A 26,813-nucleotide genomic window follows, 5' to 3' on the forward strand; every position below is an offset into this window, starting at 1 on the left:
CAAGGGTTCACACAAAACAAGGGGAGTCTGCGTTTAGCTATTATGCGGCCCGCAGTTGGAACCAGCTTCCAGAAGAGATCAGATGTGCTAAAACATTAGCCACATTTAAATCCAGACTCAAAACTCATCTGTTTAGCTGTGCATTTATTGAATGAGCACTGTGCTACGTCAGAACTGATTGCCCTGTGTAATTATTTTCTATTAACTGTTTTAAATTCTTTTTAAATCAATTTTTATATCATTTTTTGTTGTGATTTTATTATTTTTAATGACTTTCACTTCCTTTTATGTAAAGCACTTTGAATTACCACTGTGTATGAAATGTGCTATATAAATAAACTCGCCTTGCCTAGAACTATTCTGGGTGCAAAACATCAAGTTGACAGAATACAGTTGGTTAAGCCCTTTTTCTTCTGTGACTATTTATTGAAGATCTCCTTTAACAGGAACATTACTCTCAGCAGGCGATTTGACATCTGAAAGTGATCGTCTATTGTCTGAATTCTGTACAAAAGTGCTGCTTTGATGGCTGTAGCAGCAGTGCTTAACTTCTTAAGTGGGTTTTACCTCTTACCACGCTAAAGAACGGCAAGGTAAAGGTGCATCTTTCAATTATTTAAGAATTGCATCCTGGCAACCTGTTAACTCCATCTGGCTCGTGTGTATTTCTTATCTGCCTGCTAGTTTCTGAACAAATTGTTTGTTTTTTTAAATAATATTAATTATCTTATATATATTGGAAAATGGCACAGTTTAAGTATCTTACTTAGCATCAGTCAGTCAAACATATGATATTATGATAATTTAGCATTAAATGATGATAGAACTGTAGTAATTAGAATAACCTTGTATGAATGCATGTTTGTCTTGTTGACTGAACTTAGGTCTGGTGGTGGTGCTTAAGATAAAACATTATGACAGATGACTATTTAGTTTTTGGGAGAACTGTTCATTTAACATTAATAAAACAACAAAAGGCAAAGAGAAAAATCACTCACTATTCTTGACTGAAAAACTTTAATACAGTTGCTTTAGGAATCAGTCTATGTAGTGTTTTATTTTTATACTTGTTCATTTAATTTCATTGAATGCTCTGCTAAATACACATATTTTACCTGAAAATAAAGCACTGTTTGTTTTATTTGTATATTGTGTGTATTTGTAATGTGTCTCTTTGTTCTTATTTTTTAATAAGAAAGATAAAAATCTTTGTCATTATTTTATCTTCACCTACTTTGGCCTAAATATCTGCCATGTCTTTTTGTTTGTTTTTTGTTACCTTGAAAGGCTTTGTCTTTCTAGTTTGGCTGTAATGCTCAGACCACTTGTAAAACCAAAATAGTAAAACCAACATGACACAGAATCGTGATAAAATCGTGAATCGTGATATTAAAAAAAATAAAATCGTGATATATTTTTTCCATATTACCCACCCCTACCCCCAAACATTGTTTATTATGGGTGTAAATGTTTGGCTTCCCACTCGCTGTGCATTTAGTGCTCCGTATTGTAACACGGGCCCACGCATATTTTTTGACAAACAGTTCATCCTGTTATGCGTCATTAATAAGTCTTGTTTTCATAATTGGTCCAGACATGATTTTAAACAAACGTCATAATCAGCTGCACATATTTTGGATCAAATTCTGCTCTTTACAAACATCAAATTACAGGATGCCTCCTAAAATACTGAAAAATAGTTTGGTTGATGTTTTATGTCATAATTATTGTAATTGTTTATTGATGTTTAGCATATTTTTAATGCCATGCATATTATTTCAGGATGCATTGACATGAAACTCTTTTATGTTTTAAACATTTTTAATTATTTTTTGTCATATGCCCCAAGATTCAAGGTAGTCAAGTATGTCAAGAAAAGCAATCAAAAGTAGATCAATGAAATTTGCATATGGGAAAAAAAGTAATTTCATCCTAAGAGTTGTGAGCACTTGTGCACAGTATGTGGTTTGCATGTGTCCCACGATAGGCTGGATATTGTAAGTTCATCTCCCAAGTCGTCTTCTCTTTGAGAAGCACATCACAGATCTCTTATGCCAGCGTGACATTAAGGCCGTTCTTGCTCTGGTGGTGCAGTCAGTCAGGAGTTCAAACATGCCGAGGAGCAGCGTCACTTTCCCACCCTGATCTCCAAACATCTGGAGCTGCTTACGGCAGAACTGATGGCCCTTGGAAATCTGCACCCACACCCATTGCATAACGTTTCACTCTTATATACTCACTTTTTCCTACATGCTTGCTTTCTTAGCCAGTTTGTTTCCTTCTCTCTCTCTTTCTTTTCTCCTCTTGTTAATTCATGTAAAGTTTATGTAAACTCCAGGATTCACCTCTCTCTCAATTCACTGGCTTCTTGCTGCCTGGCACAAGCTCCTGTTTACATTTCTGTTCTGTCCACCAACAAATACAGTCGTAGCTTGGCCAACATGTAATCTGCACCTTTTACTGGAATCCTGCAGTTTGATTGCATGGAACACAGCTGGGAGGATCATATTGGCCATATATATTTACAACATGAGCCCACAAGAGTTGAGGGGTGTGTAGAAATCTTGTAAAGCTAAGAGGTCAAATTCTTCAGTGATCCTGTGAAGCTTTCTCTGGAATTCTGCAAGGTAGGCCTATATTTCTAGATTTATGCCAGTGGATCTCAGCCATTGGAATATGGAGTTTCTTTCCATGTCTTGTTGCACTTGAATGGACAAATGCGTACAAATGTCAAAATACCCATCTTGGTAAGTATCCTCAAGCAGTGGGTTACGTCTCAAGTGAACTTAAACGGTTGAGAAAGAAATCTGATGTTGATCAATATATTAAACCCATGAATTGTTTAAAGTGACCACCTAATTTACCAGCTGCTGTTGGTATCCTTAATGTTAATAAAAAAAAAATAATTCCCTGCTCTTGACTGAATTACTTGGCTTTAACAAAGATTAATCTATATTTAGTTAAATTTGATTATTCCGTTTCTGTACTTGAACACCTACAAATCTAAAAACTTTTGTTCTATTCATTTATTTGTGCTGTTGCTTGTAATTTATTCTTTTACTGACTGTTCACTTGTCTTTAATGTTTGTTCTTCATGCTTGTTAGGCTAGTAGTTTGTGGCATTGAAATTGCAATCGAAAATTGTAAAATGTTGCTGAAAATTTTGGTGTCATATAAGCTTATTTGTTAGAATACAAAATAACATGTCAAAACAATAACGACCCCCTTTTTTAGTGGCAGGGCCAGTGAAAATATTGGAAAGTAAAAATTTGAACCACTTGCCCAACCAGGCCAGTAGAAAAATAATACAAGTTCCCTTGGATGACTTTTTCAGATCACACCTCAAAAATATGGCTTCCTCCTGTAGTTAAATAATTGTGTCATCTGTATGCCCGTCTGGAAGTTTGCTGCGGCTCCCTAGCTCCTCGGTTGAGAATCACTTAAAGATCTGTTTTTGATTTAACAATCATTACATGGTACTGTTTTTTGCATTTTCAGGTCAATTCAGGTATAAGATCATGAACTAATTCGACTGGAGACAGCTTTTTAATCTGACATGCAGAATGCTGTAGTAAATCAGTTTCAGCACTGCACTGACCTCCTCTACAAATGAATACCTATCTACAAATTAATCTTGAAATGGTTACGGGCCACGTGTTTGTTCAAGTGGCTGCAAGTTCACTCTCTTTATGCAAAAGCTTACATGCAAGCAGCATCAGTTACAGAAGCTCCAGATGGCTCACTGTTTTTCTCTAAACTTCACTGGAAATATTTACATGTTTGGGGAATATATGTTGCAATCGTCATGTCTGTACTTGTGCAGCTGTGATCAGCTGATCATGACGTACTCTGACCTGTAGTTGTACCTGTGGAGATTATATTCTTATAGAAACACCTAAGATTAACACCTGTGGGTTGTACCTTTTTAACAATGCGACACGTTTAATGAAGTTCGTAGTGCTTGGATAAAAGGCGATTGAATGTTTGTTCATCAAGAATGTTCAAATGTTAGTCAGAGTCTCTTCTGATGTAACTTTGCTGAAGTTAAACATTAGCACAGCAAACCGACCTTAACTTCTTTTGGTAGCCTCAGGCACCACTTTGACCCTTTTGTGGCGGGAGCGACGGTTGTTGTGTGTTGTGGTCAACAAGGAAACGTGCTTATTATCAGACCATCCAGACCTTCTTCTATCAGTACTAACGCCCCCCCACACATGACTACAGAGTTCACAGCGTTTATCTAGCAAACCACGGCCTCCAGCACACACTGAGAGCAGTGGGGGGATATATGGGAGAGTGTTTGTGTGTATGGTCAGTAATGTGGAAATCTGCTGACTTGTCGTAATGCACTGGGAGCTGGGAAAATGGGGGCATGGGCTTCCTGTGTAGAGACCAGGCCCACACATGCCACACATACTCGTGTGTAAAAGCCAACTGCTTTGAGTTTATGGGCCGTGGCTTTTTTAGATGATATCGGTTTAATTAATTATGAAATGTAGCGAAGAATATTAACAAGGTGCTGAGAGTACTACAGCCTGCTGTTATTGGTAGTGGAGTAAACCTAGTCAGGGTTGGCTAAATAATAAAGTTTGGTGAGATACAGAAATAGACACGATTAGGAATGGTGTAGGAAATGCTACTTTGTCTTTTGTACATTTTAGTCATTGGACGTAATGCTGTTGAATGAGTTTTTCAGCCCTCCCAAACAATACAATAAAAGCTATTTTAAGCATGCTTAAACGCTATATTCATGCTGTAAACTTGGCATGCCTTTTTCTTTTTCCATTCTCTGTTCTTCTTTATTTTGCTCCATGTCTGCCTCCTAACAGTCATGTGACCTTGAAAGGGGCGGGACTCTGTCTCTCTTTGTCTCTCATCACATCAAACTCTTTGTTCTCCAGACGACGCCCATATCATGTCTGCGGTAGAGCGGCTCTGTAATGCAGGGTACAATAAACATGAGTTGCTCTTTGACTCTTTGCCTAACAGTTTACCCCTCTCCCCCATGGCATCAGCGTCTTTCTGAGCCACCTTATGATTGTGCTTGGAGTCTCAAAGTCGTTGCTATTTGCATGCATGCAGGTGTGTGTATTCAGTCTTCTCGTCTCAGCTGTCTGCATGTTACCCACGTAATGATCACCGCAGGTTTGATTTCCTGTGTTTTGTTTTGCTCCTCTGTCTCGTTCTGTCATTTCCTGAAAAAGCAGGGTGTGTGCGCATACGCGCTTGTGCATGTCAGAGGCAAAAGAGTTCATCATAAAGGCAGTGACGCAGATGAGAGTCCAGCCTGAAAATGCACTTGGTTTGACACCAAAATTGCAGTAGTGATAAAAGTGTCCTTTTTTATTTATTTACATTCAATATGTAATGTAGTGTAATTAAAATAATACTCTGTAAAAACAAAGGCTGCATAACAAAAATAACACAGTTTAGTATAATAGATTTTATATATGTGTGTATGTGTATATATATGTATATGTGTGTATATATATATATATATATATATATATATATATATATATATATATATATGTGTGTATGTGTGTATATATATATATATATATATATATATATATATATATATATATATATATATATATATGTGTGTATGTGTATGTATCAGGGCTGCATGATATTAGAAAAAAAACTCACATTGCAATTATTTTGTTTTCTGCAATATATATTGCGATATGGGGAGGGGGGACTAAACAGATGTCTTGAATAGCTCTGTTTGGGAAAAAATAATCAATGATTGGGGTGATTTTAGGTGAGTAAATCAGCATAGAAAATAATCAAATTACAACCATTGATAAATATAATAGAACAAAGATAGAAATTAAATAAACTGCTAAAACAAATGAAATATTGATAATCAAATGTAAAATAACACTGCATAGTCTTCACTTTGTAAATTAAATCTAGTAAATCTGTGTAATAGCTACAAAAGTGATTTTTCTCTGTTTTGTTGCTACTAAATATTGCACAATCTGTGATGTGACTATCGCGGATGTCGCGATATCAATGCTGAAACGATATATCGCGCAGCCCTTTTTTATTATTGTAGATAATAGCAACATAGTAATAGTACAAGTAACATAGTAATAGTAGTATATTAATATATAGTAATAATTAGGGGTGTAAGAAAATATCGATACATGCGAGTAACGCGATATTTTGTTTGGCGATACTGTATTGATTATCCAAAACGGAATAGCGATATAAAAAAATAATCATGCAATATTCATGGCAGTTGTTTCGTTTTGAGTTCATATCCCGACCGCTAGATATCAGTCTTAATCTCTGAACTTAAACAGTAACAGGAAATACTGGCATCAGGGCACACCACTAATGTTAGCGTTAATATAGTTCACTGCCAGTACTGGAGGATGAAAGAATTGTTCCAGCTCTCGTTTCGGTGTACAAAGCTGAAGTGTGGCGTCATCTGGGCTGTTGTGGCAATGTCCGCCCCGGGACCTCAGTTCTGCCGCTTGCCGCGTCCCGTGTTGAAGAGCCTTTGACAGCTGCAGCTTTGTCTAGTAATTCGTGGGCGTTTTGTGCAGTTGGGGGGTCTCGGCGATTCCACGCGGAACATAAATACAAACTGAAAAACCTGTGAAATCCAAGTTGAAAATTTCTGAGAATGTTTAACATCTGTTTTTATTTTGTTGTTTTACAATTGTTTTGTTTTCTTTAGGAATCCTGCAAGCACTTTATTTTTCATTGATATTAAGCAGATGTCATTTTTTGTTCAGATCAAATGTTATGACATTGCATGTCACAATTGTAAACTTAAACCGTGTGACTTTTAAAGTAGAATCTATAAATATATGTTTTTATAAAATGCATTTTATACATTTAACTAAAAAATTCTGCAAGCACTTGAATATTTCCTGTTCCTAAAATAAGAAATATCCCAATATATCGCCTTGCTTACTGTATCGCAATATATCGTATCGCAACCCCTGTATCATGATACGCATCATATCGCCAGATTATTGCCAATACACACCCCTAGTAATAATATGTTAATATGTGCGTGTATACAGATATGTTTGAGTGATAATGATGATGTTTTTGATGAGAGAATGAGATTTTGACTTTAGAAATTTGCAGTGCTTTTCACATGTCGTGTCCTGGTAGTGCTTCAGTTGACAAAATCCCCAGGCACTGTGTGTGTGTGTGTGTTACACAGAGATACTCTGTAGTGTTTTCTGACCTTGAGATGGGACGTTCCTGTCCTTCCACCCATTCCCACTTGAGTTTGGCTGTGATTGTCTTCACTGCAGTGCTAATGTTACACTTTATGGTGGTTTGTTCTGTGCAGAGGTCATAGTCTGTAGGAAACTTCAGAGAAAGGTTAAGCAGTTTTACGTATTTATGTCCCCGCTTTTTTTCTGTTGATCATCAGCTCCGTCTCGCTTCACTTGGGGAGATTTTTGAGTGGTTGCTCTCTGCTTGCGAGTTGTTATTGTTTTAAGCATTACACCGCATTATCATGTGATGTTCCCGTTGAGTTTAAGAGGAGGTTACTCATGGTTTGTTTGTTTTTTCACCAAGAATCAGCATTGCTTGAACACAGTTTGTGTACTTTTTCATTGACAGCCAAAGTTTGCTTTAAAGGAGAAGCATGTGATTTTTAATTACTTTAATTGACTCTTCAAACAGATAATCATGCCCCTAACTCAAGACATTTGTGTCAGGATAAAATATTTTGATAGCACCACAGTAGGGGAATTAAACTGCAAATGACTTAACAATTATATTTACAAAACTATGTACTTGCATATCCTGTTCAGTCTTAAGAACATGAATCGTTTTCAGGTCGTAGATCTGGATTTGACAGATTTTTACAACCAAACGTGTCTTGTTCCATTTTGTACGAGAAATAAATGTCATACACTTTCTAGTCTTGCATAGCCAGACCTTCAGACTGACGGCAGAACCTTGTCCGCTTTGAGTGGCCATGGCTCATCCAAGAGGCCATATGACTGACAGGTAAAGCAGCCAATCACGTTTCGTTTTGTGCTGCGTCATGTTTAGGGGCATGGAAGTGTTGCCACAATAACAGAGCAGTGTGTAAAACTCTTGGACATATTTTTAAAGATCCTGTACAGCAGACTTTAAATATTTCACGTAGTTTTGAAAATCCAGCGTTTAGTTGATCCAGATAAGCGCTCATTGTCACAATTGTAAACATGACGGCTTTCGTGAGGGGTTTTGGCGTCACGGCATCTTTGTTTCCAGGCAGAACATTAAAGAATACGACACGCACGTATCGAGGAAATCCTATATATTTCAACCAATTCAATGATGACTTCGAAACTCCTGAAGTGTTTCAAATTGTGTGCGATACTGATCAGACGTTCAGCCAATGGTTTGTCTATCATTTTAGTGATAGGAAATTAATATTAAATTCATTAATCAGTGCTGTTGTTCACCTCTAGTTAGATTTGTTCTGACATGTTTGGCCCACGTGTGCTGCTTTTTGTATGTTGGTTTAAAATACTGGCACAATCTTGTTCTGTGTTTATTGTTCTGGCTTTGTGTCCACTCATGTGAATGTGGGCCTTTTCTTATGATGACCCACTTGGCATCAAGCTGAAGGTTTCTGGATTATTTGGCCTGTAAATGTTTGGCTGTATGTGGCACTTCAGTTTGTATGTGTGTGTGACTTTTGTCTCTGTAGAGTGCTTGTGATTTTGTCCTGTTGAAATGTTTCTGTTTGGTCTCAAATGGAGTGTGTAATTGTCAAAGTTAGATCAAAACTAAATCTTGGGCCTGGAAAATAGGCTGGGTTTTTATCACCGGCAGTGAATGTGATTGTTGCAAATGTGGTAGGCCTGTGGGTTTATTGATTTGAATTGTGGGCTTATTTTTAATGTTTAATTTCCCTTGACAAATACAGTTTTTTATTGACGAAAGTGAACAGGAAGTTTGGATGGGACAAATTGAAGGGCATTTGAGTAAAGTTAAATGTAATGCTGCCTGTTTTTGGTTTGGTTTTTGTTAAGTCTACGTAGGCATGGTATGTTATAGCAGGCATGTGACTCAGATTTGACGGCTTGTAGGTCATCGAGATGCATTGTAGATCATATTAGCTTATGCAAATTTCCCTTACTCTCACCCAGTCAAGGAGTGTGTGTTGTGCTGACACGACCTGCCTTTTGATCTTTACGCACAGTCTCTTGTTTTCATTTTGTGGCCACTTCCTGCTTGTTTCCTTTTTCCTCTGAGGACATCGGGTTGGGAAGCATCTTATCTGTGCTCATTCACTCGGATCAAATTTATTACTCGAATGCATGCAAGTTTATTCTCTCACACACATACAGACCGTTTCAAAAGCTCTGTTCACTCAGACAAAAAAAAATCACATTCGTCCTTGCATGCAAGCATGCATGATATTCCCTCATGTTCATGAGCTGCCTCTTGTGGCAGCTGTGTGTTGCATTTATTGTGTCAGTCCCTCCCCCACCCTGAACCCATTTGGAAACATTTTGAATGCCCAGAAATACAAAACACTGGTACTGGAAACATGGTATTCCAGTGAAGAGGAAAAAGGATGGTCACGATGTTTGTAAAGCTTGTTCCAGGGACTCATAGCATGTTTACAGAAGCCTCATTCCTGTCTTTGTCATCCTCTTCAAAATAGATTGTGATTATTGGTGAAATATATACACACGTTGTCTGCAAAATTGGTTGCCCAAATATGAAGAGTTATACTTTTCATGTCTGTACATGGTGTTTTATAATATTATTATATCAATAATAATATATTTATTAATTTTAGTTGTTTTAGTGTTTTAAATTATATTATGTTAGGAACCAAATAGTTGTAGTTCCCATTGACTTGCATTGTGTATTTTGTCCATAGAATGGATAGCCAATGGGAAGCAAAACTGATTGGTTACCAGCATCCTTGAAAATATAAATGATGACCTTTTTTGGCCATTTTTGCCTTTTGTTATGTTAGGACAGATCGGAGCTGACAGGAAGCAAAATGGGAGAGAAAGAGGGGGGTGGGATGGGGAAAGGTCTTTGAGTCAGGATTCGGTGCTCTGCCCATGAGGCTATCAACGTCGACGATGATGACAATTTTTGGGGGATGGGCTATCCCTTTAATGTTGGTGAAATGTATTTTTAAAGAATGAAAGTGAAAGGTTCATTGAAGTGAAGCAGAGCATGATTTTCTGTCTGTGTGCAGGCTGTAGCACAGATAAATGCCAGATCTCCTCATGATCACAGATTGTGAGCTCATATCTGGGCCAGTTATCTTCCCAGATTCTCAGTAGGATTACAATTAGGCATGTTCCTGAAGTATCGGTACTTTTGGCAAGTTTATTCTAAATATAATGCAATGCAGTGTCAACGTGGTGTTGGTAGTATGGGTGTGCGATTTAATGACAAAAGATATCTAGATATTTTATGGAATTTTGTTTAACGATAATCCGATGTTATTTTGCTGAGCATGATATTGTGCTGGTACTTTGACAGGTTTAGGACTGCCGTCGACAGCTGACTCCCAAAGCTTTTAATATTCTTCATATTCTGTGCAGTGGTTAGTTTGCAGGAGGAACAGAAATGAACTTTTCCAGTAAGTTTAAATGGATATTTTTATCTTTCATGGGCATTTTTATCTTTTGTAATGCCACTTTTGTTTTTTGTTTTTCCTAACCTAATGTATGCAGTTTTGTCAAATTCTTAAATTTTAATCAATAAATTCAAATAGTAAGACATTATAGGGCTTTTACCAATCAAATGAAATCAGCATCAACACAAATTGTGTTTGCAGTGCAGAGGAGGCACAGAATCTGCATCTGAAGCGGCAGTGGACTGTTTAATGCATGAGTGAGTCGATGAGTGATTCGTTCAAACGGTTGATCGATTCAGTAACTAAACGCCGTCGTGTGTTGCTCAGACACGCAAAACAATTCTGCTGTGACTTTGTTTGAATTTTTCATTGTCGAAAACAGGAACTTGTCTAAAATGTGAGTCTCTTATTAACTTTTTATGTTAAGTTTATTGGACTTTTCATCAAATCAATATCACATTTGCACTCGTGTTGATATTTGGAGAAAAACTTTGTTCTTCGTATAATATTAACTTTATCAGATATATACATATTTGCCCGCATTATCTTAGTTTTGGGGAATTCTAAATGTGTTTTAATAGACTTAATCATGCAGTGAAAGTGTGAACTCTTGATGTGCTCGAGTCTAATCTACATCACGTTATGTGTGCACTCTCTGGGTGTTTTTGTTTGGTTTTTGCGATATACTCTATAATGTCAAATTGCATATTGTTAAAACAAGAATTGTGATATATCGCACACCCCTAGTTGCTAGTGCTGACTCGAGTCTCACAAACACTTTTCAAACATGTTATTGGTAGATAACTAGTGCTTTGCTGCAGTGTGGTTCTTTGACTACATAACTCAATGTCATTTGATTGGTTGTCAATAATATCACACATGATTGCTCAATGACATGCAGCGGCCACAAATAAATCCTTTTGTCCTGCCCAGTGCGGCTCTAACGTTCGTGCACTGTGAAGAGGCTGGATTGTCGTGTGTGAGCTTGGCAAGCAGTGATGCCTGCTACTTTTCTCCCATTGAAAACATACTGGGAACTTGTGATTTAGTGTAAAATGGCCTTAAAAAGTTGGTTTCTGTTTACATCTGGGACTGAAGCCCACAGAATAAAAGCACAAAAATCCTAAATGTTGAGAATGAGAGTCTATTGATTGATATTCTCTCGGGTGAAAAGAAAAAGAGGCTTCAGACAAGCCTTTGTTGTTGTCAAGCTCCTCTGAAGCAGATCTAAGTGTAATTCCAGCCTATAAAAAACATTATTGGACTGTTAGAAGAAAACACAAAGTAGTGATAAGTGAGTGTTTCTGTCTTCGGTACACTTTTTAGTTCTCTTCTACTCCTTCTCCTCTGTGGTTACAGTGATGCTTTTTGTTTTTCCCTTCACTTTTATCTCTTAAGTCTCTTATCTCTCTCTCTAATTCAGGGAAATCTTGAGTCATGTTGTACTACAGATGAAAAAGGAGATGTTTATTTCTCCTCGTGTTTTGCAATCTTTTTATTTTCGGTAATGTGCACTGGTTTTACTTGGTGTGTTACCTCACTGCAAGAGCTGAGAGAGCAGAGGTTATGCAAGAATGTACTGGGGCTAATGTAAAGAGGTCAGAGGTTAATTCAGTGCGTTTTTGACAGTGCCTGACCCTATGTTATCTTTATTTTCATTTTTTTGTGACGTTGAAAGGGGGCAAGTTGAGTGTTTTTATGGGAAAAGTCTCACTGAATGGCCTGTGTCAAGTGGCTTGCTAAATTCTCACGCGCATAAACATCTAGAGGAAGTTTTGAATGGAACTGATGTTCTCGGTTAACTTCCTGTCAGCTTTTGTTTCTCGGTTTTGTTTTCACACTTCCATGTCACTATGTGCTGTGCTGAGGCGATTATCAGCAGACAAAGGTTACTCGATGTTTTTTCACTCCACGTCATGAAAAAATAAATAAATGTATTAACAGTAGAAATGGGACTGGAAACTGTGAGGAACTGCGTCTGAAAATGACTCGAACCAAAATATAACTCTTCCACATAAGCACCATGACAACTTTTTAGAGCAACTTCTTACCTGGCTTTTAGAAGGAAAGTCAATGGGGATGCATTTAGCTAAAACTTCAGCGTGAATGCTAACTATGAAGACGCATGTTTCCTAAAACATGAATGAACATGAATAAAGTCTTGCTGTGAATTGTAACCAGTATATTTCCGTGTGTTTTCCAGATGTAGGAGAGCAGAAGGCCGTTATGCCGTTGACCGAGCTGCCATCATCAGTCACTGGAACTGGCTGCAGGCCCAAGTCTCAGATCTGGAGTACCGTATACGCCAACAGACCGACATTTACAGACAAATCCGCTCCAGCAAGGTGTGCACATTTACTTTGTTCACTTTGTGCTGTTTACTGGTGTAGTTTAAGTTTTAACCCAGCAAAGGTGGCGTCTGCCTGTAGTAACTTGGCAACGTGGGTGCTCTCTCGTGTTCCCGTGGTGAGGCAAACTCTTGTGGGATCGTTGTTTCGTGTTTATATTGCTCACTGTTTTTGTAACACTTACAGCTTGTTTTTCTTGTGTGATTTAAACACACAGATGATTTGGAGAATAGCATCATTATTCGGCACTATTCGTCTGAAATGTGAAATGATGGCTGTGTTTTAAGATCGTTCTGACTCTACATGAAATGTTGAAATTGTATTGGTTGATCTCATAAACCAGTTTTCTTGATATTTTAAATATTAGCTGTTTAAGTTGTAATATTTCACAATATTACTGTTTTTACTGTATTATTTAAATCAAATAATTGCAACATTGCTGAGCAAAAGAGACTTCTTTCAAAAAAGAAAACAACTTTTGCATACAGGCACAAACTTTTTTCATTTATCAGGGTTTTTTAATAGGCTATGTAATATTGACTGAAAAAATATTTTAAACCTTGTTTCTATTATTTTCTAGAGAGCGAAAATGTTTTTTAGTATATTTTGCTCAAGGCTGCACTTATTTGATATTTATATTTACTTATTTGACTTTTTTGTATGTATGTGTGTGTGTATGTGTATGTGACACTCTTATCCAAAGCGACTTACAAATGAGGACAACAGAAGCAATCAATTGTTGTATTAAAACAACTAAAAACAAAGCTAAAACTTTATAAATACTACCTATACACATTTTAAAAATAAAGAAATTAATTAAAAATGACAAATGCATACAACAAAATTGCAAAACTTAACTTTTAAATGAAAAAACAAAAAATAAAGCTAAAAACAATTAAAAATATTAAAGAGCAAAAGGTATAAGAGTATAATAATGATTCTAACATAACACTAAGCCAAACACCAAAAAAACTACTATATATATGTACAACCACACACACATACATATATACACACACACATTTATAAATCCTCTCTCTCCTATACAGACATAATAAATTCAGACATTATTTAACTAAAATTAAAGTAGATAATAAATACAAATCACGACACTATAGTTTATCAGAAATCCTAAGAAATAACACTGAGCCAAACACACATGCTAAAAACAACAACTTACACATAGTAAGAAATGGTCATAAAAACTGAAACAGAAGTGAAACAAGTAGTAGAAAAGAGGAGAAATCAAAAGCGATACTTATATCCTTTGCCGGTGTCCCAGCCCGGTGGAGTCACACGGTATGGTCTTTACACTCTTTGGTCTTCACACAAGGAGGCCTTCACACGACAACTGCTTCTGCAGTAAACTAAGCTTTTTTTTTTTATACCCATCTAACAAAATACTAATTGAATTTAGCTGGACACACTTTACTTATTTTTCCACAACAAATGGCAAAGAAAGCGCAGACACTGAGAAGATACACGAGACCGAATGATAAATTTTTTTTTCAGGGTTCTTTGAATAAAAAAAACAGCATACTCACTCCAAAATAAAAATATTTTCTAACAATGTCACTTTTTATCGATTTAACACAGGGCTGTCCAAACTCGGAGCTAAACTCTGCAGGACACCGGCCCTTCAGGACCGAGTTTGGACAGCCCTGATTTAACACATCCTTGCTGAATGAAAGTATTAAATTCTTTTAAAAAGAAAAAAGAAAATTACTGATCCCAAACTTTTGAGCGGCTGTGTGTGTATATAACATGTAGATTCTTATCTCAAAAGTTGTTTATTTAAATTAAGTGCATAACACACTAGCATTAGTTTTTTTGTTACTGCAGATAATTGTTTGCTCTGCTGTCTCTGCGGTGAGGAACTTGTTTTTAGAAAATCTAAAAGAGAAAGTTTGAGAGGATTTTTTGAAGCGAGTGAAAACGCTGTCTCCAAGTTCTGGTCTATAATTTGTCTTTGTTTGTGCCTTGGTAGGGCTCTGTTGTACTTGGGGAGAGCTCAGTGTGTGAGTCGGTACCAGAAGACAACAGTGACTCAAGGCCAGAGACCATTGCCTGCCCTGTCCCACGGGTAAGACCAGGAGCACTGAAAAACACCAAACAAACTACTACAGTCAGTCTAGTCCTGAGCTCAGTCTAAACCAGCGGTGTCAAACTCGGTTCCTGGAGGGCCGGGGCCCTGCAGAGTTTAGATGCAACCCTAATTAAACACACCTGATCCTGCTAATTAAGCCATTCAGGCTTATTTGAAAACTACATGGTTTGTGTGTTGGAGCAGGGTTGGAACAAAACTCTGTAGGGCTGTGGCCCTCCAGGAACTGAGTTTGACCCCCTGGTCTAATATATCATGAAAGACCAATGCATGTGTTGTTTTCTCTTACACCATATTATAAGTAATCCGTTATCTATAATAAAAAACCCCTTAGTGCTTTTAATTCCCCCACAAACAGAAAGCGCTCATGATACGGGCCCACGCATAGCCTGAGAGAATGCTGGGATTGTTGAGGGAGAGAATTGAGAAGAGGGGCTACAAACACTTGGTGCTTTTGTCTGTCGTATGCAAAGCACTGCTGACCTTTTCATCCATTCAGAGTAGTGAAGAAATGCAGCAAGAACCATTCAACTCATCCAGACCAACTCGGGGGAAAAATTGGTGGGATGTCCTTTCCAGCATCACATTTGTTTTTTGTGCTTATAGGAACATGATACTGTTGGAGTGGAAACGTCTGTATCATCCAATGGTATCCTCACAGAAACAGGCTTGAGGAAAAGCTGTGGTCCTGTGAGACAGGTCAATGGTGTTATCAACAGGTATGAAAGATCATATATCATTGAAATGTGCATTCATTCTTTTTTTTCCCCTCATTGAAAAGGAGAAATGTCACTTTTGTCATGTTCATTCAAGATGATTTCTTCTCCTCATTCAGCTTACGGCCCGGTTCCCCTGTCACCTTGGACCCAGACGAGCAGAGCCGCTCTGGGTCCCAGCAGAAGCTGCAGATGGGCCCTCAGGCTTCCCCTGCACACGACAACACATGCGTGGCAGCCCGCACACGTCCTCTGCTCTCATGCAGGAAGCGCAGAGTCCTCCGGCCTGGCTCGCTCACCAGTCTCAATCGTAAGGTAAGGAGAATCATGTTCCTTCTCAAGATCAAGAGGTTGGTGGTTTTGAGTAGAAAGAGCTGTTAAGACTTAAACACTTAACACATAACACAGTTACACTAAAACTGTTCACTGACAAATTTAGATTTTTTTTTTTTTTTTTAATAAATGAATAAAAAGAGACACATTTTAGACATGAAATGTCGGTGAAGATCACTAGGTATGAAAGTAGCGAGCAATAGGTGTGCGAGGAGGCAGAAACAAGCTCTTTCGGTGTCACCTGTGGAAGTGTTTTACTCTAGATGCAGTGAGCTCCTTAAGGTCCCAGTAGGCTTCTTACAAAGGTTACAGATTAAATAGAGGCAGTATTACAGAGATCACAGTACTGCTCCAGAACTGTCACTGCTGTCATTTAATGTGTTTCAAGTTGCTGTGAATGACAAATGGTTGACTAAAGCAAGTTTTTATCCTCCAAATATGATCGTTACCTTACAAGGGAAAGAAATTGTTGCATATCTTGCATCTTTGGATGCAAATATTTTCAAGAATAATTTGTTATATCTTTAGTGCAGTGGTGTTTGTGTGAGTGTAAAAGTAGTATTGGCATTTATGTTGTTATTGTACTGAAGATATGATAGGCTATTCTTGAAAATATGTACATGCAAATAGAGAGATATGCAATAAATACATATTTTAAAGCTATTTATTATTCATTTGAACTTTCTTAAAAATGGTCAATATAGTGATTAATTTTGTGATTTGTGTCAGTCTTTAGACAGCAGAAAACCATATTTAAAGCCTCTGTAATATCTTATTAATGGTTTCCCGTGTGGAGTTTGATGGATCTGTCATAATATTTAATGTTTTTGAACTTGAACGTTTTCAACCCTGTTTAATTTTATAGGATCAGGAATTTGGTCGAGTGGTGTTTCTATGTGAAATAGAAACCAAGCGGCTGTAAAAATATAGTTTAGCTAGTTAGGACAAAAGCTTGGATTTACATGAAAGACAACTTTTATCATTCATCACCCCATGCCTGGTTAGGACATGGTGTAACCGTCCATGTCTAACAAGCAGCTGTCATAAGGTGGCTACAAAGCCTCAGCACTTCTTTTACAGATCTATTTGCTCTCTGAACAGCCTTTAAAACTCAATTCCTCCCATAACACAGGCCCACTGTGAGCGAGAATGCTCAGGCATGTGCTAAAACAATAAGCGCAACCCCAGTCGAGCTCAGATCCATTACAAATAACAGCGCTTGGATGTCATTCAGAGACAACACTCTTGAAATGTTATGAGAAATGCCGCCAGTGTCATCAGTGTACTAACAGCCAAATTCACTCACACTGCCAGTTATAACTACCTGCTAACCGATGTCCTATCCTATCCTAAATTTATGGCCGGCACTCCAGATGAACACTGCCCCAGTTAGAGGCAGAAGCTCAATAGCTTTTCAAATTTCCACCATTATTTTGAACAAGGACAGATAGAACTGCTAGCTTATTAGCTGAATCTCTCTTTTCTGCCTTATTAAAAGTGACTGCATGTTGTTGTTTTTTTATTATTGTTTTAATATATAGTGCCCTCCAAAAGTATTGGAACAGTAAGGCCAATTCCTTTATTTTTGCTGTAGACTGAAAACATTTGGGTTTGACATCAAAAGATGAATATGAGATGAGAGATTTAACATTTCAGCTTTTATTTGCAGGTATTTTCATCTGGATCTGATACACAACTTAGAAGATAGCACCTTTTGTTTGAACCCACCCATTTTCATGTTACCAAAATGTATTGGAACATGTGACTGACAGGTGTGTTTTGTTGCCCTGGTGTGTCCTATTAATTGATTATTCAAACAATAAATAGCACTGCATGTCTGCGCTCAGTTTCAGATCCATGCAGACTGCATTTATAGTTAATTAGACGTGTAACCAACATGAAAACCAGAGAGGTGTCTATGGGTGAAAAAACAAGCAATTGTGAAGCTGAGAGAAGATGAATAATCAAACCATTGCACAAACACTGGCAATATCAAGTACAACCGTTTGGAATCTCATGAGGAAGAAAGAAACCACTGGTGTACTAAGTAACACACCTCAAACGGGTAGATCAAGAAAAACATCTGCAGTTGATGACAGAAACATTGTGACAGCTGTAAAGAAAGACCCTAAAACAACTGTTAGCGACATCAGCAACAACCTCCAGGGGGCAGGAGTGAAGGCATCACAATCTACTGTTCGCAGAAGACTTCATGAACAAAAGTACAGAGGCTACACCAGAAGATGCAAACCACTCATTAGCAAGAAGAATAGGAGACGAGCCTCAAAAATTCTTAAGGTTTTATGGACTAAAGTTTGTAGAAAGAAAGGATCTGCTCATGATCCCAAACATACAAGCTCATCTGAAACACAGTGTACACAGGTGTACATTATAGTACACATTACACAAGTAATGTAATGGCTTGGGCCTTTATCGCTTCTTCTGGGACAGGCTCATTAATTTTCATTAATGATGTAACACATGATGGCAGCAGCAAAATTAACTCAGAAATCTACAGAAATATTTTGTCTGTCAAACTGATTGGGAGATCCTTCATCATGCAGCAAGATAATGACCTAAAACAGTGCCAAAACAACAAAGGAGTTCATCAGGGGCAAGAAGTGGAAGGTTTTAGACTGGCCAAGTTAATCTCCACACTTAAACCCTGTAGAGTATGCATTTTACCTGCTAAAGAAGAGACTGAAGGGAGTAACCCCCCAAAACTGAAAGAGGCTGCAGTGAAAGCCTGGAAAAGCATCACAAAAGAAGAATGCAAAAGTTTGGTGGTGTCAATGGGTCACATGCTTGATGCAGTTATTGAAAGCAAAGGATTTGCAACAAAATATTAAGTCTTTTTCACTTTAATCAATGTTAATTCTATCCATTCCAATACTTTTGGTAACGTGAAAAATGGGTGGGTTCAAACAAAAGGTGCTATCTTCTAAGTTGTGTATCAGATCCAGATGAAAATACCTGTAAATAAAAGCTGAAATGTTAATCTCTCATCTCATATTCATCTTTTGATGTCAAACCCAAATGTTTTCAGTCTACAGCAAAAATAAAGGAATTGGTCTAACTGTTGGATGGATGGATGGATTATCGGAATCTTAATTACATCCATAAAATTAATTAATTTTGGCTACTTTACAGATTACGATTGAATATTGTCTGTTTAAAAGTGCAGCTGTACAGAACTGTTATCAATATAGCTTTTATCTGCAATTTAAATAGATTAATGTAACTTGCACATTGTTACAATTTTTGTTACAATAATATGTACAAAATGGATCTGGAAAAGCTTGGCGGAATTTACATTTCATTGCAACTAAGAAACCAGTGCAGTTCTGTAATTCCAGGTGTTTTCTGTGTGATTGCAGCGATGGTAGTTCCTGTACGAGCTGTCCTGTTTTAATGTGAAGCACTCTTGTTTGAATAGGCTCGGAAAAACTGGGCACAGTTGCCAATAGCAACCCGTTCTCTCTTTCTCTCTGGTGCTGTGCTCTGGGTTAATGACACGAGCACATGAGCGCTAGGGAACCTGCCACATGCAAAACTGGGTCAGCAGCTCAGGATCCATGTGTGGTCATCTGCTGCAGAGATTTGTGTGAGAGCATCAGGTTGGAAGGGTTGACTCAAGTAAACGTAGACAAAGGGAAAGGCTGATCACTGCCAGATATAAAGTTTGGATGCTGGTGCTCCAGAGATTTCGTAAAACTTGCTTTCACAAAGCAAGATCACAGTGGAAGTCACATGAAAGCCAACTTTATTTATTTTTTATTTTTAGATGAATAAAAAGCATATTTGATGATGATCCATGCATGCTGTTTTTTTTATTATTTCTTGTTTTTGTTTTTTGAGCACAAAGAGAAATGTCATGTTCTATACCTAGGATAATACTACTCTCTTTTCTTTCTTTTTTTTATAGTTTATATTCAGAACCCCTTGTTTGTTTATTTAATAAGCTTTTTCTGCTGCTGTACACACAAGAACAATGTGCAGAGTGTTCATGATTCCTCAGTGTCTTAAATACACTATTCAGAATGTAAGGCTGCAAAATGTTGTTTTTATTTATAGATATAGTGTTGTATCTATAAATAAAAAGTTCAAAAGTGGCACTTTACAATAAGGTTCCATTGATACTATATTTGATGCAATAATTTGTTATAGTGTTAATCTTTGTTAACGTTAGTTAATAAAAATATAACTGTTCATAGCTCTGGTCCTTTCAGTAACATTCATTTGAATAATTTACAGGTACATCTCAAAAAATTTGAATATCATGAAAAAGGTCAATAATTTTTGTCACTCATTTCAGAAAGTGAAACCCATATATTATATAGATTCATTACACATAGAGTGAAATATTTCAAGCCTTTATTTCTTGAAATTTTAATTATGGCTTACAGATAATGAAAATCCAAAATTCAGTGTCTCAGAAAGAAAATTAGAATATTACATAAGATGAATAAAAAAAGGATATTTTAAACAGAAATGTCAGGCTTCTGAAAAGTATGTTCATTTCTATGCACTCAATACTTGGTTGGGCCTCCTTTTGCATGAATTACTGCATCAATGCGGCGTGGCATGGAGGTGATCATCCTGTGGCACTGCTCAGGTGTAATGGAAGCCCAGGTTGCTTTGATAACGGCCTTCAGGTCATCTGCATTGTTGGGTCTGGTGTCTCTCATCTTCATCTTGACAATACCCCATAGATTCTCTATGGGGTTCAGGTCAGGCGAGTTTGCTGGCCAATCAAGCACAGTAACACCATGGTCACTGAACCAGCTTTTGGTACCTTTGGCAGTGTGGGCAGGTGCCAAGTCCTGCTGGAAAATAAAATCAGCATCTCCATAAAGCTTGTCAGCAGAAGGAAGCATGAAGTGCTCTAAAATTTCCTGGTAGATGGCTGCGTTGACTGTGGACTTCAGAAAACACAGTGGACCAACACCAGCAGATGACATGGCCGCCCAAATCATCACTGACTGTGGAAACTTCACACTGGACTTCAAGCAACATGGATTCTGTGCCTCTCCACTCTTCCTCCAGACTTGATTTCCAAATTAAATGCTACATTTACTTTCGTCTGAAAAGAGACGTCTGACGTTGTCTCTGGTTCAGAAGTGGCTTGGTAGCCCTTTTCCTGAAGACGTCTGAGTTTGGTGACTCTTGATGCACTGACTCCAGCTTCAGTCCACTCCTTGTGAAGCTCTCCCAAGTGTTTGAATCAGCTTTGCTTGACAGTATTCTCAAGCTTGCGGTCATCCCTGTTGCTTGTGCACCTTTTCCTACCCAAATTCTTCCTTCCAGTCAACTTTGCATTTAATATACTTTGATACAGCACTCTGTAAACAGCCACTCCTTTCAGTAATGACCCTCTGTGACTTACCCTCTTTGTGGAGGGTGTCAATGATTGTCTTCTGGATCATTGCCAAGTCAGCAGTCTTCCCCATTATTGTGGTTTCAAAGAACAAGAGATAGCCGGAATTTATACTGTAGGGATGGTCATTAATTGAAACTCAAATGTAAATATTCTAATATTTTGAGATAATGATTTTTGACTTTCATGAGCTGTCAGCTCTAATCATCAAAATTAAAACAAAAAAAAACTTTTGAAATGTTTTACTTTACATGTAATGAGTCTAAAATATATGAAAGTTTCACTTTCAAATAAGTTACAAGAAAAAACTTTCACAATATTCAATTTTTTTTAGATGTACCTGTATTAGTAAATGTTGAAATCAACATTAACTAAGATTAATAAATGCTCTTATTCCTCTGTTATTCTTCTACTACTGCTACTACTTCATCTTAATGTTGAAAACAGTTGTACTATATTATAGTAGTTTTGTGGAAATGGTAATGCATTTTTTCACTATTCTTTGATCAATTCAATGTGTCCTTTCTCCATAAAAGTATAAGTTTCTTTAAAAAAAAAAAAAGAATGGTAGTATACATTGAATATTCATTCTTTTCTGCAGTCATGAATCAATGCAGGGCTGATATGTTTCTATATTTTTATTTCATACTGTTTAATTTTTTACCATTCATACATCTTCTGTGCTTGTAATTCTCTCTGTCAGGCTCAGAGGTCAGTGGCTCCTCGCTGTGGCTGTGAGCTGAACGCTCAGTGTGTGATGTGCAGCGGACGTGCTCTCCCTCCTGCAGACACCCAGCACCAGCTCCCTCTACTGGACAGACTGGCACAGTTTGACCCCTGCGTTCACCCCATCCTCTCCTTTACAGATGGTGAGGACACACCCCAGTCATGTAAATTGCTTGTTTCTCTCATTCTTTCCGGTATGCACTCATGTATGTAGACAAAAACAGTGACAGCATCAAGGCCCGGTATACTTAACTTTCCTTGTTCTGCTCCGTCTCGCACACCACCGTGTCCGCACAGCTTTAAAAGTATTTCCAAACGTGGATGAGCGGACATGGACGAGTTCGATACATGCACAGTACCACTTAGTAGGACTCGTTCAGTCTCAGCATTCACCTTGCAACTTCGCTGTTGTATGCTTGCCATTCACGCGGCCATAAAATTGGGCTGCAAGCTTGTGCGGACGTCCACGGACACTCCTGATGACAACGGTTGTATCAAGCAGACCGTCGAGTAACATGGTTGGCTGAAGTATACTTTGGTCTTCACGCATGACTAGCACAGCTCTATCTATCCCCGCTGTTCATTTCCCACAGACTGCCTTAAGGAAAATAAGGATTTGTTGTTTTTGTTCTGCATAACTAGGTGTTAATTTAAGTGTTAATTATTCTGGATCTGGTTATCGCACCTCTTAAAATAACCTGCAGGCTGCTCTGGGTTTAGAGCAGGTCAATAGTGCCGAGATCTCAGAACAGTTTTTGCTTTTCATGTCTGTGAGAATTCAGTAACATTGGATTTGAGAAGCTGATCTTAGATCAGCAGTCCTTCCCTGTGCTGGTCAGATTAGCTGATCAAGCATTCGTCTGCCTGACCTTTGCAGTGATAACCATTTTAAAGAGCAGTGCAATCTGACTCTGACTAAGCGTGCCAGTAGCAGCTACTTAGTCAGACTAGCTGAGAGAGAGGCGTATTTTCCCTCATTAATATGAACTGGTTGTCCTCTCTAATCTGGCGTCTGTTGTGCAAATGAATGATAGGCGTAGAAGAGGCAGGTGACACCATGGGTGAAACTCGAGTAGATGGAGGGGAAAAAGGAAGAGGAAGCTGGGTACAATGAAAACTAGAGTCGAGCTCTGATGCCCTCTGCTGGAGACAGTTTACTCATGACAGTTTGTCTCACTGATTCAGATATTAGGTCGTCACTATTCACATTAGTACAGATACACATTAGTACACTTTTTTTTTTTCTCTCTTAAATTAATGTAGAATTTCTATACCTGTGTGTTGACCTGATCATCACTGTTTTTTGTTAAACACAATCTACTAAATATAGAAAACTTCATTTTAATGTAAAATAAATGAGAAAAATATATCATAATCTTTGACAAAACTACGATTATAAACTAGGTTAGTGGATAATTTAGCAGCAAAAGTTATCCTAGAAAAATCATGTGTACAATTTTATAAAGCCGAAACATTTAGTGAAATAACGTTTATTTAGTGGGGAACAAATAAAAGTGTAGGACTAAATCTGGTAAAATGTTACACATTGCTCTTTGTATTGTTGTAACGTACATTAATGAAAACAAGTAAATGTATTGATTTATAAATATAGGCCTTTTATCACACGCCTGCGTTCGAAAAGCAGAAGATTCCAATAGTAGCGTAAAATAACTTCTGCTGCAGGCTCTTTCAATGGCTGTGCCCATAGCATGGCATTGTTGTGGATTATTTGTGGAAAATTCAGCACGTATACGTCTTCTAAAGACACCAATCTCAGTTTACAACAATTAATTGAGTATGAAACGAAGCAATATGTTGTTACGATATCCCGATGCGTATTTTGTGACTTAAACGGGAGCGCGCGAGGCATACTGTATGTGTACAGGCAATTCTTCAGTCTGATCACCTTATTTCATTACAGAACAGCAAGAAAACTATACAAACGACATATCACATTAATAAGCATTAGAATTAGCCAAGGCTTAAAACATTACTAAAGGCTGTATAGGAGGATTAAATTAAAGGTTTAGGGCAAACTTGTTTTATTAAACCTAATGCTCACATTTTTTCACACGCAGATTTTTTGATGCAATCTTCTATAATTTGTTCAAATAAAAAAATATTTCCAGCCCATAGACGATAATTAAAAACAAGTTTGATCATCTTAATTGAGTTATTCTCCGTGATTGCATGCAACGATTGAATATCATTATACTGTGAACAAGAGCAGGGGGTTAATCACCATAAATATAATTCGAAAATAATATTAAAAATACAATTACATCAGTCCAAGTAGGCCTATTCCTCTGGCAGTAACTTGAGCTGCGTGCTCTTCATTAATCTGACTGGCAACACTGGTAGCGCTGACAGTCGCGTCGCTCAGATAGGCTCATGTTACGCATTAAAATGAAGGATGACATGATACATGGTATGGAATCGGTATAAATACGCAGTTTTAACAATGATTTATTGCATCAATGTTCAACTAAACTAAATTAGTTTAATTTTCTTCACAAAACTGGCATCTGTCCATTGGCAAAGCAAGCGGAAATTCCTTTACACTGCTAATTGGAGCCGGATGTGACGACACTATCATAGGACAGAACAAGAAACTATAAGAAGCTGCTATAAATAATCTTTCATTGCGCAGAAGTGTAATAAGAAAAGCTCCAATAGAGAGCGGCACAAAGCGTTAATGTGCTTTTCATGCGCAGAATGATGTGCTTGAAGCAGCACGGAGTCACAGCGTGCACCGCTCCGCATAGAGAAATTCAAAGCACAAACTTTTAACAGTTTTAAATCTGTTATTGAGCGCTCATGAAGAGAGTTTCATCATTTTGACTGCCGTAACTGAACACGACACGTAGTCGAATGGAAGATGACAGACAGCCGCAGTGGGAAGAAGAGTTTACGTGAACTTGAATTTATTGACTTAAATATTCATCTGTACTTCATATTAAACTATGAAACATCTTCAGAACACTTGGACTTTGACTTTATGGTACGTTATAATGTTTTGTGCTTTCCTGGGGATTAACAATAACAGAATAGTATATGCACAATATCAGATTTAGATCGATACCCGATCTGACAGAAAATGACCGTATCGGAACCGATACCAAGTATCGGATCGATGTATAACTGCGGTTTAACAGGGTACCTTAAAAGTAACCTTAATGGTTATTTAATTTTTTTTATCAATATTTGAAGCACTTTGAATTGTGTATGAAATGTGATGCGTAAGTGAACTTGCCTAAAGTTACAATGCATTCCTTAAATGCATTGTAAATCAGTTTGGATGGTAGGTAGTTAAATGTAAATGCTTGTGTCTGAATCCCAATCCCATTTCACCCTTTTTTTTTTCCCCATAATTACCTGACCTCTTACTGCTGTTTCTGGCCCATCAACGAAAATTGCATTAAAAAACAAATGGCATGGAAATCTTAGTCAGCTTGAACCGATTTTACTTTATCTGATGTTTTTCAAAGTGAAACAGGATATTCAACAAGGAGAATGTTATGTGAGACCTGTCTATCGGAATTGAAAAATTACAAGAATTGATGTATGCCTGGTTTTTTGGAGGTGGAGAAAGTTATTACATTTTGATGACAGATTAGGAAGAGGAACAGATGACATGATCTACCTGGAAGCCTGGGTATCTGACAATGCAAGACCATGTTTCAGATGATTAACACTGTCGTCTTCTCTCTCAGATGTGATGATGAATCTCCATATGCAGCGTGTGCTGAAGGGACACTGGCAGAATCGTTCTCTGGAGAAGATCAAGCCCATCAAGAAGATCTCGCTCAAGCACAAGTTGTGTTTGGGTAGCCACATTTCAGACCCGTCATCCAAAGACAAACACAAGCTCGCCAACTCGCTCCTCTCCACAGTCCGTAAGTGTGAAAACGACTACTAGAGACAACAAAACACCTCATTTGTTTGCCTTAAAGGGCTTTTATTAAAACTGGAAAGGAAATAGGAAAAATTAAGAGAGCTAGAGACAAACCTGTGTGTCCTGCATGAGCACCGTGCCTCAGAATGACTGTATCATGCACGCTAACATCTTAGCCATGGCTCTGGCCGTATACAAAATCCCCTGCTTCCTCAGCATCTGAAATGTCAGGAGCTGAGTTTTCTCTAATGGAGGCAAATTCTCACACCTTTAGCAGAGTCTACATTTGGTCTAAATGTCACAGCCCCTTTGGCCAGTTAAAGTGACCTGTGAGTGTCTGGCCGTCATTAGCTGCTCTCTGCCAGACACTCGTTGCAGTGACTCAGCAGTTATTTCTGGCATCATATAAGTCCAGCCACAGTTGCTGACTCCACTTGTTTCTTTTGTATTCCATGTATGAATTATAGAACTCTGAGAGACATCCAGGTGTCGTGCTGTGTATTGTAGTCACATGGAATATAAGGAAATGCATTACTATTATTGGTAGTTGTGCGTTTAGTCCATTTTGAGAGATTTTGGCTTGACAATTGTATTCGTTTTGCAAAAACATTTAGCAGATGTTCAAGAAAAATATTGCAAAACTATGTACATTACATAAAGTATACTGGCAAAGAAAGGATATTATTAAATAATAAAAATTAAATTGGAAAAAAAAAGATAAAATTA

The 26,813-nt window shown here is 37.7% G+C and overlaps 1 protein-coding gene across 1 annotated transcript in view; it reads left to right on the forward strand.

Moving 5' to 3' along the window:
- LOC306868544 (KAT8 regulatory NSL complex subunit 1-like) overlaps positions 1–26,813 on the forward strand; it is a gene marked incomplete at its 3' end in the record, with an annotated part of 62,276 nt that overhangs the window by 31,874 nt on the left and 3,589 nt on the right. The window contains 6 exon segments of the mRNA XM_079414776.1: positions 12,792–12,933; positions 14,924–15,019; positions 15,647–15,759; positions 15,876–16,071; positions 22,170–22,335; positions 25,906–26,088. Coding sequence (XP_079270902.1) covers positions 12,792–12,933; positions 14,924–15,019; positions 15,647–15,759; positions 15,876–16,071; positions 22,170–22,335; positions 25,906–26,088 — 896 coding nt within the window.

This window comes from Barbus barbus, assembly GCF_936440315.1.
Source record: "Barbus barbus genome assembly, chromosome: 4".
In the NCBI taxonomy this organism is placed as follows: Eukaryota; Metazoa; Chordata; class Actinopteri; order Cypriniformes; family Cyprinidae; genus Barbus; species Barbus barbus.